This window comes from Meleagris gallopavo, chromosome 14, assembly GCF_000146605.3.
Source record: "Meleagris gallopavo isolate NT-WF06-2002-E0010 breed Aviagen turkey brand Nicholas breeding stock chromosome 14, Turkey_5.1, whole genome shotgun sequence".
NCBI classification, from domain to species: domain Eukaryota; kingdom Metazoa; phylum Chordata; class Aves; order Galliformes; family Phasianidae; genus Meleagris; species Meleagris gallopavo.
In genome coordinates, this window is record NC_015024.2 from 9,382,052 (window position 1) to 9,397,825 (window position 15,774).

Below are 15,774 nucleotides of genomic sequence, written 5' to 3' on the forward strand. Positions count from 1 at the left end.
TTTTTTAGTGTTGTAGTTCCTCTCTCTTAGAGTTTCGTCCTCAAGCAGAAGCGATAATGAAAGTTTGAGAGAAGGGAGTTGCGTCCTGTCAGGACAGACGTGCCACCTGTTTGTTTGAGAGTGCAATGCGGTTGGCTTTGATCTAGGGGGAGATCTGAACAACTGTCTTTAAAGGGGAGTGAAGAAAAAAGGTTTCCCTTTCTCCTTTAAAGCTATGTAACCTGTTGGAGTAATGCTTTCATTTAAGCAGGAATCTGCTAAGTGCAGCTCTCTGTCACTCACATCCAGAATCGTAGGGAGCAGTACCAGCCCTGATGTGGTCTGTGCTTTCCGATGCTGTTTTCAAAAAGAAGGAAAACAATCAGTTTTATTAAACCTGGAACTTTGGTAGATGTGTGACTACCTCTATGAGGTTGAGTTTTGAGACTGCAGATAACTGTTGGTAACCTGAGCCTCAGTTTTCATTGGTTACACTATGTGTCCTGAACCAAAAAGCAGAATCCCTTTGCTAAGAGGCAGCTGCCTGGCCAGGAGGTGCAGCTGAGCTCCCTCCGCTGTGTCTCAGTGCCTGGGCAGAGAAACACTGCTCAGCCACATCAGGCTCACTTCAGCTGTAACATAGCAAACTCTTTTTTTCCTTTTATTTTCTAGTGTATGGCAGTTCAGGCTGTCTGTCAGAAGGAAGGCTGGGTTGGGGTGTGGGGTGCTGATGTGTGGCTGTGGGGTGGCTTCAGCTCTTCTGTGTGGGCTGAGCTGGCGGCTCTGGGCAGGGTGTGGTGAGTGATCCCTGGGCTATGCTCATCTGACCGGGTTTGTTCAGATGAGCTGGGGCATGGGTTGGAAAGTGCAGCGGGGAGCAGTGATGCTGGGTGTGATGAAGCCTAACTGTTTCCCTGGCATCAGTTCCCAGTGCCATTGCCGTGGGTTTGTTGCTGGTGGCCTCAACCAGAACAGAGCAGTTCTCAACATCCTCTTTGTAGTCTTTGGCTATGAGAAAAGCATGAAGTGTGCTGTCAGACTGATGGCTCTGGCTGCCCTTTTGTAGCATGTTGGGCATTTTGCTGCTCTGCCTTTGTAGGATACTAACACCAGGCCATAGTGAGCAGCCTGGCATGGAGGTAATCTCAATTCTGCTTTGCCCTTTGAAACCTTGTGACTGGGGCTGACTGTTGCATGTGGCCAACTCCTCTCCTTATCAGCAGCTCACTGCTGTTGTGTGATAGTGATGGATTCTAGGGAAAAAGGTTGGAGTCTCCTTGTTCTTTTTCTGAGAACATGTTTATTTTTCCATGTAGGTCTGCAGCTTTATAATCAAACCCTTTTCACTGGGATTTCCCAGGTCAAATTCTTTGTCCCAGTAGCAGTTAGAGGTGTGATGGTTCACAGCTGATGTAATTCTACCCATGCTCTGTGAGTTTTCTCTATCCTTTCCCAGCATTTTTAAATTTTGGAAGAAATAAAAAATTCTTCTCCATTGGTAAATATGAATGTATTTGTCTTTGCTGCTACTGAGATGCATAGATCAGTGAAAATGTTTCAGAAGAAAAGAATGAAGCAAAGTTATTTACAGGAAATCCTCAGTGGTGTCAGAGGAGTGAGTTACTGGAGGAAAGAAGACACTTCTGGGGAGTTCTGCAGTGTAGAGGTGGTTTGCTGGAACCCCCACTAGAACTAAGATCGTTTGGCACAGATCTTACCATCTCAGCACAAAGCTGATCTTTCCAGGTCTGTGTGTTTATTTAATGACATCTCTTGTGCAGTACAGCATATGGCAGTTGCACAAGAGAATCTCATCCCAGTGAGTATCTGTCAACATGGGTGAATCAAAGGGAGGGTTTGTTAGCTGGGAGAGGCATGGGTACCCCCTGTCCTCAGAAAACTTAAGACAAATCTCAGCCTTTGAAGAAAACTCTGTGCCCTGGAGACCTGAGCAGTTTGTGGGGAAGGTGCTACTGAGCTCTGAAAGCTCCAGAGGTGGCACAGGGCTGTGCTGCTTGTTCTTTCTGACCTGTGAGTCATCCCATACATACCAGGGAAATGACCTGCTGATTCCTGGCATCGAGGCTGTTGGTTTTGCTATGCCAGCCAGGGTTAAATTCAGACAGGGGGGAGATCTTTTCTTTTAAGATGAATCCTGGATTGACCGCAGCACGCAGTGCTGTCTCTGGCTATGTGCATTTTTGGGATGGCAGTTGGTAGAGATGTTTCAATCTGTGTCATCTGCAGCCATGTCCCTGGAGGGTGCAGGGGGATGTGATGGGACCTTTCCTTCAGCGCACTGCTGGTCAAGTGTATTTAGCAGTGAGAGTTGCTACTTTAGGGTAAGAAGGGGGAGGATCTGCACAAGGTGACACACTGAATCAGGAGTAAGTTTACTAGTCAAACTCTAATCCTGCTCTACAGTAAGCCGGCATTCATCCAAGCTTCTAAGGTGACCATGGAATCAACAGAGAAACTGCAGCTGTTACTTACACTGCTACAACATTTACAAAGCCACTGGGCACGAAGCATGTGGAGTTTAATGGAGAACAGAGTTGCTCTTCGTCTTCTGTAAGGACAGCTAATAATACAGCAGTGTAGTGCCTGGGGGTGGACAGATGGCAGAAAAGATAAGAATGTTCTCTCAGGGCAGGCAATTCAGAAGCACCTCATTAGGAGAATGGGAAGCTCTCTCTTGTCCTTTTTCAGGTGCCTGGAGAGGGCTAAGACAGGGCAGGCAAACAAGCTAAGCACCACAATTCGTTTTGAGTTCAGAGCTCTTTGGTGCCTGAGAGTTCAACCTGAAGAAAAACACATCAGGTAGCGACAGCTTCTGGGTCTGGGTTTGTGAACTCCCAGTGTGCATCCAGGTGCCGATCGGTGTCTGAGAAGTGCAATGTGACCTGGATAGGGGGGTGTGAAGAAGATGGAGAACCCTATGCTAGTAGGGTTATAGGAAGATGCCAACTTGACACGTCTTTACTGGTCTGCTTAAAATCAGAATAGTTCTGGTGTCTTGCGGAGAGAAAAATGCTGATTTTTTTGGCTTTTTCGATGTTGATTTCTGAATATGGTTACATACAGTCCCTATAGGTAAAAGTATGTGGGGCTCTGACTGTGGGATTGGTAACAGCAATGGGTTTTAGTTATGAGCCTTCACTTTACTTTTGTAGAAATTAATGTGTTGACTTCTTGGGCTTGGGATCTAGAATAATTGATGCTCTGATACAGCAGGATTTAAATCTGTCTGATGATGCCATATATTGCTGCTGAGTTTTGATTTATTCTATCAATCTGCCAAGGCTCAAGTAATCACTGTTTTGAAGGTGCATTTTACTCTGATACAAGATACTGATTTTATACTGTCTACCCTAATGGCTGTGTGCAGAGTGAAGGCAGGTGTTATTCTGTTGTGTAATGCAGTCTTTCTGATTATAATAATTTGCTGTAACAAGCAGGAAGCAGTTGTGTGGGGGCCTAATGGAAGGGATATGCTTTTTTAACTCTGACTCACAACTGATTTAATGTTCTCTTTTCTCTGCTGCTGTTGTCCCGTGCCACATTTGACCTGAACTAGCAAGGAGGCAGGATATTCCAGTCCATGATGTCCATGATGAGATTCTCCTTGTCTGACAACATCACACGCTCTACTGCCCTGGTGACAGCGCTGGATAATGTGACAACTTTGTCTCCAACGACAGCGCAAGCAATCAATGGCACGAACGTCACGGTGCCTCACAAATGCCTGCTGTTGCTTTATGAGGACATTGGGAAGTCCAGGTGAGAAAGACAAAATGGGATCACAGTCTGACTCTGGGATTCTTGCTTTCTTGGTGTTTGGGTGAGCAGGGGCTGGGCCGGTACCTGGCCTTCTAGATGCTGCAGAACAGGACAAAACTTTTTTATTTACTTTTTGCAGAGTCCGCTACTGGGATCTTTTGCTCCTGGTTCCCAATGTGCTTTTCTTTATGTTTCTTCTCTGGAAGCTGCCCTCTGCCAGGGCCAAAATCCGGGTCACTTCCAGCCCTATCTTCACTACATTCTACATACTAGTGAGTACTGCTGTGTGCTTTTGAACTGATTGACGGAGTGTTTTTTATTACCACTCTTGAAAAGTATCACTGAACCAGCGGAGAGAGAGAGAGCCTAGTCCGAGTCTAACATTTGAAGGTGTACTACCAGGCATAGACTTTTTGCTGTTTGAACTCTATTTTTCAGCTTCTGGTAATGTCCATATCTAGATATGGTGGATTTTTTTCTATGGTTATTTTTTTTTCCCTGCACGCTTTCTTTTGTTTGTCGTTGTCTTGGAATCCAGCATCTTGTATTTTCCTTGTTTCTTGCATTAAGTCACATGAGACAAAAACATGAACTCAGTGAGATAATGGATGTGAACCACTGAAAAATAACGAACAGCTCCATACACAACTGCTACAAAAAATACAAAGAAATACTACTAGCAGTTTCCTTTCTGGATTTAAGTCGTCTTTTACATCTCCAGTTATACGGGGAAGGTCAATAAAAAGTTCAAAGTCTTTGAGAAACAAAACTCCTCAGAAACCACAGGGAAGAAAAAGTGAGCTGACTGCTGTTGGCTCTTTCAAAACAGCGTGAGAAGTAGAAAGTGATGAAACAGTCTTAGAGAAAAGTGCTTTTCAGTCAGTTTGATCTTCTGGATTATGTTTTTTGGAAATGAGGATAAGTATGTTCAGTGAGGATTTCCTCTCAGGCAGTTGTTTGTCACATTCTGAAGGAATGCTTTCTTGTGGAGTCAGTGATTAAAGCTAAGCTGATAGCTTTGTAAGATTCTCTCTCTGTTTAGAGTAAAACACCCTTTTGGTTCTGGAGCAGCAACAACTCAGAAATGAATTCTGTAGGACCCTTCTTTTCTCATCAGTGTTTTGCCTAAGTTTTCCACCCAAGAAGGGAATGTCACATTGTTATTCTTTGAGCTGTTTGCATCTCCTTTTTCTCTAAGGAGGAAGCATTCTGCTGTAGATGGCTTATTGGTTGATTTCATCCATCTTGAAATCAGATTGTGCTTTTCATTCTGTGTTAGATATGACTGTTTCATACCTTCATCATTAGTATATCTAACCTGTAGCTTGGAGAATTGTATCTGGGAAAATCTGTTTTCTCAGAGTAGGTCTGCCCAGCAGAGGGTAGATGCGTCCAACTGAGCTCTTAATTGCACAGTATGGCTGTGGCAGCACAGCAACTGGTGGATTAGCCTTGCTGAGCTCTGTGCTGTCATGCTGTCATGCTTAAATGGTATGAGCTGGTACCTTACTACTGCACTGTGCAGTAGGCTAAGATGCTTTAAAGCAGCTATCTGCATTCCCTTATCTTCTGCATTCCTGAGCATTGTCAGTGTTGAGTGGGGAAGAAAAACCAACTGTGTGGATTTCAGCTTTATCACAGATCTGAAATGTGGTAGTTGGTATAAAGTGGCTTCTGTTATCTGATGGGGTTGGGTTATTCAGTCATACCAAGTACTTGATCTTCTAATTTGGAGAGGTGTATTTCTCATCTGATTGCCTCCAGTGACCTGAAAGGTGAGGAGAATGACTGTAAGAGCATCGTTGTAAGGGAGTGTTTAATCTGATAGCTGAAGAAATGTGCACCTTCGTAAACTCTAAGCCAGTATTTCTGTACCTGACAAGCCTTTGGGAAATTAACTCAAATGTGTTATTTAAAGTCCTCAGTGCACATTATCAGGCTTCAAAGCTGACCTGGAAATAGAATTCCAAAAAGGTATCCGATCACTACTGCGTATGTGCCTTTTGACTTGAGCTCTTCTTTGCTACTTTTTTCATGTAGGTGTTTGTGGTGGCTCTAGTTGGTATTGCCCGTGCTGTTGTCTCCATGACTGTGAGTGCCTCTGATGCTGCCACAGTTGCTGATAAGGTAGGTACAGTTCTGAGGCTCTGCTTTGTGTAGTTCTGGTGTTTTGCTACAGCTTCCCATTATTTGCTTGCAAGAAGAATGTGTTCTTATTTGCAGTACTCATAGTTGTTTACTATGAAATCCTGTTCCGCTGGCTGTATCTAAGCAGTCACAACCTCTAAGACTGTAAAACAATGGACTTCCTAGTTTAGACACACAAATGGTGGTAAAGCTTTCCTGTTGCAGAGATAGAAAGCTCTGCCTTGCGAGAGCTAAACAAACATTCAGATACCTTTAGTGGATAGGCACAGTGTGGCTTTTGATGCTCTTGCTCTGTTTGAAGGGCTCTTGGAAAAATGCTGAACTTTCTTGTATTGAAAGCAAATAAAACTACTTTTCCTTTTTGAACTGATAGCTGAATGTCCTCGCAGTTACTCTGAGCGCAGGGTGAACCCTGAACTAACAGGAAATAGGCTTGTGTGTGCTCTTCCTTTGTAGTCATGAGTTGCAACAGTGTTACCTAAGACAAAAAGCTCTGCTGATCTTGAGGTGCTGGAGGGAGAAGAGCCACCTGCAGAATATGAATCTTCTGCCTTTATTGTTGAGGATCTGTAAGGTTGTTTTGGTTTTCCCTTTAATGTTACCTGCCAGAGCATTTTAAGGCACTGCTTGTTATGTGTGGCCGGATGTTTGTAGCGTTTTCGCTCACCTCTGTTGAACAGACAGAAGTCCAGGACTTGAATAATGGAAAAGAGACCAGAGGTGGTTTTTCTCAGCTCTGCTGGTACTGCTGCAAAGTACAATTGCTGAGAAGTGCAGAAAGACACTATGTTAATTTTTTCCTGCAGAAGCCTTTCCTATTTTTTCTTTTTCTTATTTACCTGTTCCTATTGTGTTAAAAGCATCTTATCACTTGCCTCTTATCTGTGTATTTTCAAAACAGTGCTATTGGGAACTTGGAGAAAAAGGATTAATAAGCCAGAATCTGGGTTCTTGTACCCAGGTTTGACATTGCTTTATTGCATGACTTTCTGGACAGTCACTTGATCTGCTCTTTATCTGGTCTTGTTTCAGCAAATAAAGTATGGGAATGAAAATGACAAACTGGAAACTATTTAAATGCAGGGTTGAATATTCTTTGAATTTGGGGACCCCACTGTCTTTGAAGGAGGACATGTCTTATTCAGTCTTTACTTTAGAATTTACTACTATAGGAATTGGCACTGTTTGATGTTATAGCTTTAAGATAATTTTGTGTTGCTGCTTTTTGGTAGTACAGCAAAAAATGCACATCTGTGGTAAGAGACAGATTTGTAAGTATGGCAGACCATGGCCACATCGTGTCCCTGCAGGCATGCTGTTTGCTCTCACAATTGTTCTGTCCAGGCAAGGTCAGAGCTTGAGGCAAGTGTAAAATAAACATCCTACAAAGCATGAGGAAGATTTGTGGAAACAGCCTGCTCCACTCAGAGGCAGCCATCCTCAGGGATAGAGAACAGAATTTTCTGTATTAACTTGTAACTGGTTCCTGGCTCCTTCTAATCATGTTTGTCTGGTTTCTTTATACCTCAGATCCTGTGGGAGATCACAAGGTTCTTCCTTCTGGCGATTGAGCTGAGTGTGGTGATTCTGGGCCTTGCCTTTGGTAAGTGTCAGGAGGTTTGCTGAGTGCTATGAATGTTTCCTATTCCCTTCCTTTCCTCAGAGACCACATCTGTAAGTGTGTGCATTAAGGAGCCTCTAGAATAAAGACAGCAGACAAACTGGACAGTTTGTTAGTAACAGTTGAAAGCCTGGTTACATTTACGGTTCTGCAATTTGTGCAGTTTCAGGGTTTATTTGTGCTTTATTTGTTTTGCATGTGGTGAAGGAGTGTGCAACATGTGAAGAAGACCTTTATACAGAGATCAGCTGTCTGATCTTTGCATAAAACACATCTTATTTAAGATAGTTGTGTTTGAGGATACTTCTATCACCTCACCATTGTTTATGTTTATTCTATCCTGGCTTCATTCCATTCATTTAGCTGTACCTTTGTCACTCTGCATTCAGATGTATGAGTGGAAATGCTATCTGGAGCACATCTTGCTGTGGGGGAGAGGGGATTTAGTAGGTGTCTCTGCCGTGTCTGCAATTGAGACATGAACACTGGTTCTTTCCACTTTTGTGAGGTCATAAAGTAATTTAGGTTGAAAGGAGCTTTTGGAGATTGATTGCTCCATCATGTCCCAGTGTAAATATTTCTAGATTGTTAGGCTTTTCCTCCTCTAACCCAGTCTCTCATCACTGTTTTTCCTGAAAAGAAACTGCAGTCTGTCTGTGTAGCTGGTAATGGAGTTGTTCCTGCTTTTTTTTTTTTTTTTGGCCTCATAGCCCCAATGAAAGAACTTGTTTATTTTCTGTATATTAGTGTGGGCAGGAGGAAACCAAGTTAAAACCTATTGTGTTACAGGTTTTGTGTTTAAAAGGATCAGCTCTCCAAGTGGAAGCAGTTAACAAGGATTAAGTGAGCTTCAACCTTCCTTTGAGGGCCTATGGAAATGCAGATGCTTTATTATATTTGTTTTGGGGTGAACTGATTTTTAGCACATACTGATTCAACCTGTGTTCCTTAATTCCAGGTCATCTGGAGAGCAAGTCGAGTGTGAAGCGTGTTCTGGCAATCACTACAGTGCTGTCTCTAGCATATTCTGTCACCCAGGTGAGTACGTTAGAGCAGAAGAGGTTAATTTGCTTGAAGTCAGCTGTGGGGCTCCTGCCTGGAATGTGGGGAAAAGTAGCAGCTTTGCTCTTTGGACTAACTAGGTTGTGGGGAAAGATGGGATTCTTGAGGTAGTGTATGGGATCCCCAAAGTATACACTAGACCATATCACACTGTTCTCTTCATGGTGTGAATGGCTCAGCCAGCATCAAGAAATAAGGAGGAAATTTAGATGGATAGCTTTGTCCAACAAATCTTGGAATAAGAGTTAGAATTTCTCATGTGTGCCACAAATTTTGAGTTTAGCTTCAAGTGCAATGCAAACTAGATGGAGACAGCCCAAGTGTGCTCGTCAGGCTGAGCACTGTGCTGCTTGTCTCCTTCTTTTGAGCTGAGAGCTCTTGCTTCCCTTCAAACTAGCAGCTGGCTTGCTAGCTCCGTTTATTAGCTCAGTCCATCTCTCTGGACAATGCAGTGTGTGTCTGGTGTTGTTCTATTCATTAATACATAAGTGGTCAGCCTTGTGCCTGTATTTGAGGCAGTACCAGAATAACAGACAGTTGTTTGGTGCTCAGGCCCTTGTGTGCAGTGGCAGTGAGCTGGTCATTACCGCGTGACACTTGGGCACCTACAGCTCAAACACCTGATATACTGGATCTGGGTTCAGTGATGCTTCGAAGTGTTTTTCTTGCTCCACTGTCTGTATGGTAGGTTCTGTTCTTAACTGTTTTTCAGAGATTTAAATAAAGGAGACAGTCTCCTTTCCCAGCTGTTACACAAATGCAGGCATTTATGTTCTGGATACAGCAGGGAAGGTGTGCTTTGAAGATTGGAATGAAACTGTTTGAAACAGAGGGCTGTGTCCACTCTCCTCCTTTCGCTCTGTCTCTTTTTCTGGAATATCTGATACTGTTTTCCTTTAGATACTCATTCTTGCCACTTTGTTCCCATCGTGTTTTTTGTTTCTTCCTCTTCTGGGTGAACATAACTTAGCCTAAGCAGGGCAAAATTTGTGTTGCAGGTGGCAGAGGCAACTTTCATTTGAACTTTGAGCGTAGTCTCTTTATACAGACAGCCAACTGTAATGAAGATGCTGACTATAACAGTATTGTGATGGTGCCATTTCTCTCCTAGGGGACCTTGGAAATCCTGTACCCTGATGCTCACCTCTCAGCTGAAGACTTTAACATCTATGGCCATGGAGGGAGACACTTCTGGCTTGCCAGCTCTTGTTTCTTCTTTCTGGTGAGTATGAGGCATGTATTAAGCACTTTGACAGTCTGTTTTTATTTTCTGAATGGGACAAGGAGGATGATTTGAGTATAAGGTCCTGGGCCCTTCCTGCCTGATCTGTAGTGCAGTATTGATGCTTTTCTTGAGGCAGTGAAGCTGAACCAATAAAGGTGTAAACTGCAACAGCTGAATCTGTTGAATTCAGGTGTTCCTCACTCCCTGTTTCTCAGTGACTAGCTGTGCTGATGAGGTGAAGTGTGGAGCTCTCACATGTGCACTGGGTTTAATAATGGAGGCCTGTCCTGCTAACATGAGGCACCTAGGAGGTTCATGATACAATATTCTGCCCCTACCAGGCTTTCTGAGCCACAGAACAATCTTTTTTTTTTTTTTTTGTCCCAACAGGTCTATTCCTTTGTGGTGATTCTTCCAAAAACTCCTCTTAAAGACCGGATTTCTCTGCCTTGTAAGTGACTGTAGTGTTTTCCACGTGTAAGTGGGGAAGCACAAGGATAAAAAATAAGTGAGGGGAGTAAGAGGTTCCTGTATGTGGCTGTGCTATGGATACATCCTTCTGTCTCAGCTGTGGAATTCTTTGTCTACCATGTCTTTGCATGTGTTGCCATGCTTTCAGAAGTCATTTTCTGTGTTTGCATGCATACACATGCAGGAGGATATGTTTATCCCTTTATACCTGTCAGTCTTAGCAGCATGGAGAGAGAAATTTGGTCTTAACTGATAAGAGTTTATAAGCAACCAAGATGCTGAGATGCTTACATTGGGTTTGCTGTCTCTATTGAACAGAACCTACTGTTTGCACTGTGCTGGTGCTTATGAGGTTGAGCTTCATCTTTATGTCCGTGTCTTTCTCACAGCCAGGAAGAGTTTTTATGTTTATGCTGGGATCCTGGCAGTGCTGAATCTGGTGCAGGGTCTGGGCAGTGCCCTTCTCTGTGTGGATATCATAGAAGGACTGTGGTATGTATGTTGGGGAAGGATCTACAGTCTGCTTTCTAATGTTGCATTTGTGTTCTTCAACAATGTCTCAAGAAAACAAACTTCTGCAGTGTTCCTAAGGAGGAATAAAGCTATTGTTTGTTTCATGGAAAAAAAAAGTCTGGAAACTCACATTTGTGGGGGTCTTTGGAGCTGCATGTTCCACAGTGGTCTTGAGGTGATGAACAGGAGTGACAATGCAAGTCCACTGAAGCCTGATCATTGGCTTGTTTCTTAGATAATATGCGAGTAAATAGTCTGTTTGCTAGAAATAACAGATACCTTTTAGTCATATCTGGAGTCTCATTCTGCAGGATCAGTCATTTTCCATGAGTCAAAACTGGGAGCACTGAGACTTTCCTTTGAATCAGATCCTGGGATGTGATGTGGTTCCCTCTCAGAGTGTCCAGGAGCAATGACATGTTCACAGCAATGTCTGTTAGTTTGCATCAGATTTGTTTAGCACAAAATGTTGTGCTCTGCTTGCCTGCTCTTGAGGGAAATAGAATCATTTCTTCTGGGTGGATTTGGCTGGGGTTATCCAGCTGTATTGTCTGAGTCCTAAATACCTTCATCTTCCCTTTTGCTTTCGACAGCTGTGTTGATGCTACTACATTCCTTTACTTCAGCTTCTTCGCACCTCTCATCTACGTGGCATTCCTGAAAGGCTTCTTTGGGTGAGCAGCAAGAACGGGTTTAGAGAGTATCTATAGTTATTTGATCTGTGCCAGATTGTTTTTCATCTGTAGAATAAAGGCAATGACTGGAATGCCTTTTAGGGAGCCACTGTTTCATTCCTGGCTTACTGACTTTCTTGTGTGGTCCTGCACTGGCCACTTCTATCCGAGACTCCCTTGTGTACGAGGAAGAGCCAATAGTTGTATTTCCCTGAAGCACCTCTCTCTGTCACTTCAGTGTCTACATCCTATTTGTGCAAAGTTCTGCTGCTGAGGTCAGTAACTAAATGGTTAATGAGGGACTGAGTCCTGACAGATTAAGCTGGCTCCAAGTGGGTTTTTAGGAGGTTTACTGGTTAAATAGCCCCTTGGCTCGGGGTTCCTATACAAGGGCCGAGTCACCAGCTGAAAGCTCGGTCCAGTGTTGATTACTGTGTTGGGTGTGCCGCCGTGTGGCCACTTAGGGGGGAAGCATGTTGGTAGGAAGTGCTTTGGTGGAAGCTGTAGGTTTTATTGTCCTTGAACGAGAGACGTCAATCAGGCTTTAGAATAACTAAGAATAGAAAGTACTCCTAAAATATCAAAATGTTTCTGCAGTCTTCTGAAATCAGAACAGTATCTGGAGGTAGAGATAGAAAGTGCTGATTTGCAAGTGTTTGTATTTTGATTTTCCTGTTGCACACAGATAGAATGAGAAATAGAATCTTTTTGTTGTTTGCTTGTGATGCCTGGATGCTGCTCTCAGTAATTCAGAACTCAGGAAGAGGAGAACATGCTTATGACACCGATGTCAGGACTGCTGGTTTTATTTCCCCTAGGTGGCCCAGTCCAAAGCTACATTTAGCATTGTTCCATGACAGTTATTCCACTATGACTATATCCAGACTGAAAGCAATATGAAAAGTTCTTTAATACTTAAATACACGTTGTTTCAGTGCCATTGAGTTTCACTTAAGGGTAAGTGGCTGTTATGAGATACTTTGCTTAAACATGTATTTTAAATCCTTAATGACTCTAGGTCTGAGCCGAAGATCCTGTTCTCCTACAAGTGTCAGGTGGATGAACCTGAAGACGTGGATGTGCACCTACCCCATGCTTATGCTGTTGCCAAGAAGGAAGGAATGGATTCTGGGTTCTACTCAAGCACTCAGATTGATACCACAGCCTACCTGGATGACGTGGCCTCTATGCCGTATCATGTGGGCAGCATCAACAGCATAGACAGTGATCGTTGGAAAGCGATCAATGCCTAAGGCAGGGCTCCCCCCTGCACCTGATGCCTCTTTTCCCTTATAAACTCTCTGATACTGAGGATGTTAGGATATCCACTGGAAATCTGTTCATCGCTATCTGCTGTGGCTTTCCTCTTTTCCTTAGGATTTCTGAAACCTATCATGGAACTAAGTTGGCAGCCTTTTTGGAGAGAGTATTTCCCATCACTGCCTAGAACAATCTAGAACAGTCCTGTTCATAAGCCTATAAACATTGAACCTTCCTGATTCTTTGCGTTCCAGATGTGAATATGGCCCAGAAGGACAGGCCTGACTGGCACCTCCTGCTTTTCAATGACTGACAGCACTTGTCTGCCAACTAAGGGAAATGTCATTCAGAAGCTGTTTATTTGACTGTGTGTTCTGCACATATAGAGAGAGTTTGGTGGTTTAAACCAAAGTTTGTGTTCCTGGGCTTTCTCAGGCAGCACAGTTGTCTGGATCTTATCACAACCATGGATAGGTGGCAATAGATATGTATAAAATGGCAAAGCTGCTCAGTTGGACTCATCTCTGGTTTCAGCCAATGCTAATGAAAACTGTGAATTGCAATTGTTAGGAGTTAAAAGGATTGTGTTCTGAGTGTGTAGGAAGGAGAAAAGAGGTGTGAAGAGAAATGAGCTACCCAATGTATCCTAGGGCTGTTCTGGGAAGCACAGCTGGTATCTCACAGCACCTGTGTGAGCTGACAGAACAATAGGGAGGCAGGACAGGCAGCTGCTGCCCAGCTGAGCTGAAGTAGTTGTGAAACAGTCTGTGGAGGCTGCACTGCTGTTCATCTGAGCTCACAGGAATATCTCAATAACAGCACTGAAGCGGGGTGAAGTTTCAAGAACACAGCATGTACAGTAGGTGTGTGTTACATCTGCACCATGCTTCATGGCGGGGTCATGGAGAGGGCTATGAAGGAAGAGGCTGTCTCTGCTGATGAAGGCTTCAGAGATGTTCAGATGCCTGAGGCAGAGTAGAAGCTGATGAATCTGAGCTGTCAGTATCTAGTGACTGGGAGTTCTCAACCACCACAGGCATCTTCAGATCGAATTGGCTGGTGTTCTATGTTGGGTGGGAGGTGGATGCTCTGGTACAACTGCTGTGGCAGTGTCCTTTTCTGTTACAGTTCAGATCCTTGGACTTCTAATGACCTTAATAGGCTTTTCATCTTGATACATTGAAAATACTTATGGGCATGTGAAGTGTGGTTCACTTAAAAGCTATCTGGAACTACTTAGTCTCTTCCACACTGGAATAGGGACTGTTGTCAGACCTGTTTGATGTGCAGTTCCAAGACAGTTTGTTCCAATTCAGGGACTGTTAAGCTGATAGCTGCAATAAACTGGTTTCTGAGACAGACTGTGCTGTCCAAGGATGAAGAGGTTTATTCTTCTAGCTTTGGAGAAGTCAGCTTTGGAGGAACCTACCTGAGTCATCTGGGTAGATGGAGATCTGTTGTAGGCGATAGCATCTTCCCATTAGAAATAGTGGAAAGAGAGGAAATTTGAAACATTTCAGCACTGTGCATCTCTTGCCCCAGCTCACTGCTGTTCCTGAAAAAGAATACTGGGGTAAGAGTTCTTGGGAAATCATCATGCGGGGTGCAGCATGGAGGTATCAGTTTAGAATCATGAGTGTATGCAGCGAATGCATTTCCCACTGTAGGGAAAGACACAGTTTAGATAAGAACACAAGGTTCCTGTCAGTTGCCAAAACTATGCAGGCCCTTCACTTATCTTTTATTTCATTAATGAGCAACGCAGCTTCTCAGTTCTGCAGCCTGGGGACTTTGCCCTGCAGGCTTCTGGGTAGCATTGACACCTTTAATAATAATTTTTTTAAAATTCCACAAAACTTTTTTAGTCTTATCAAGTGAAGAAAAAACTTCCATGTACGAGAGCTGGAGTGTCTAGCCTTTCACATTTCCCCTGCTGTAATGACTATAGAGGGGGTGGACAAGCAACTGGCCTGGCCAAGTCAGTCCTTGCCACGTTAGAGAAGTGTTCTGTGCTCCTCCTTTTTCTTGCTGTGAATCTGCATCAGCCACATTTTATTTGTAAAAGGGATGGATGATGTGGTGCCTGAATTGCCCTGTGGCTGCCCTTGCTGTGGCTCCGATCCTGAGCTGCTGTTAGAAAGCGTGGGGAAACCTGCAGAGCTTCCCTGGCGTCTGTTGGCCTTGGACAGGTCTGAAAGATTTGAATGTCTAAGCAGATCACCTGTGCAGGTGGTCAGTGTGTCCATACTGTCCTTTGCCAGCAGGACTCCAGTATTTCTGGAGCTTCCCATGTTGCTGGGGAGCTTCTGTGCTAGGTCATGGACTGACCTTCCTTCTGGTGTATTTCTATGTATATTAGGCTTTGGGCTGTGTTCACAGCAGGCCTTGAGCAGAAGTGTGTTGTGTGTGTGGGGGGGTGTGTAAAGAGTCTAAATATAGAATAAATGTATATTTTTGTTTGTAAAATAAAGAAATACAATGATGTTTGGCATAAATGGCTATACTTTCTTTCTTAAATGATCTGTGTTATGGAGAATTAAAAAACAAGGAGCTCAGCAGATATTAATGGAGTTACATGGTGCCTTTTTGCAAGAGATAGATTTTTCCCTTCTTGGAAGCCTAGGACAGCAGATCAGTGTGCAAAGAGCGGTGTTCAGGTATAAGCAGTTGAGGAAGCCTTTGTTCTCCGTAACTAGATCCTGCTGTACCCACGTGTCTCCAGCACTGGGGGCTCTGCTGTAAGCAGTGTTTCTTCCTTAGGAAAAAGCCTGTGTGGAGGCAGCACAAGACTGCGTTCTGGGCTTTGGGATGAATGGTGATGGGCTTTTTCAGTGCCAACAGCTGACGCTGCTCTGTCACGCTGTACTCTTGAGAACTCCAGCACTGTGAAAAGTCGCCAAGGTATTACACAAACGTCCGCCGCTTGCAGGACGATGCGGTAGGACCAGGCGGAGCAGGGAGCTCCGCATATTCCGTGTTCGCGCAGGACACGCTCGGACGTCCCCGCCGCCGGACCACAGCGCCCATGGTGCCCCGCGGCC

The 15,774-nt window shown here is 44.0% G+C and overlaps 1 protein-coding gene across 2 annotated transcripts; it reads left to right on the forward strand.

Annotated features, from left to right (window-relative positions):
• The first annotated feature begins 3,553 nt into the window (after positions 1–3,553).
• On the forward strand, positions 3,554–15,224 carry TPRA1 (transmembrane protein adipocyte associated 1). 2 transcript variants are annotated; one of them, XM_003210110.4, is made up of 10 exons: positions 3,554–3,759; positions 3,899–4,031; positions 5,800–5,886; positions 7,438–7,510; positions 8,487–8,566; positions 9,702–9,812; positions 10,206–10,266; positions 10,676–10,778; positions 11,393–11,473; positions 12,492–15,224. In XM_003210110.4, exons 1-10 carry the CDS (start codon positions 3,581–3,583, stop codon positions 12,724–12,726), a joined length of 1,143 nt encoding a protein of 380 aa, XP_003210158.2. In that variant the 5' UTR covers positions 3,554–3,580; the 3' UTR covers positions 12,727–15,224. The 2 variants fall into 2 exon arrangements, with proteins under 2 accessions (XP_003210158.2, XP_010716841.1); XM_010718539.3 differs by lacking the exon at positions 11,393–11,473.
• Positions 15,225–15,774: the final 550 nt, after the last annotated feature.

Coding starts and splice junctions, on each gene's coding strand:
- TPRA1 (XM_003210110.4), top strand. CDS start 3,581: ATGATGTCCATGATGAGATTCTCCTTGTCTGACAACATCACACGCTCT. Junction 8,567..9,701: donor TAGCATATTCTGTCACCCAG/GTGAGTACGTTA, acceptor TTTCTCTCCTAG/GGGACCTTGGAAATCCTGTA. Junction 11,474..12,491: donor TTCCTGAAAGGCTTCTTTGG/GTGAGCAGCAAG, acceptor TAATGACTCTAG/GTCTGAGCCGAAGATCCTGT.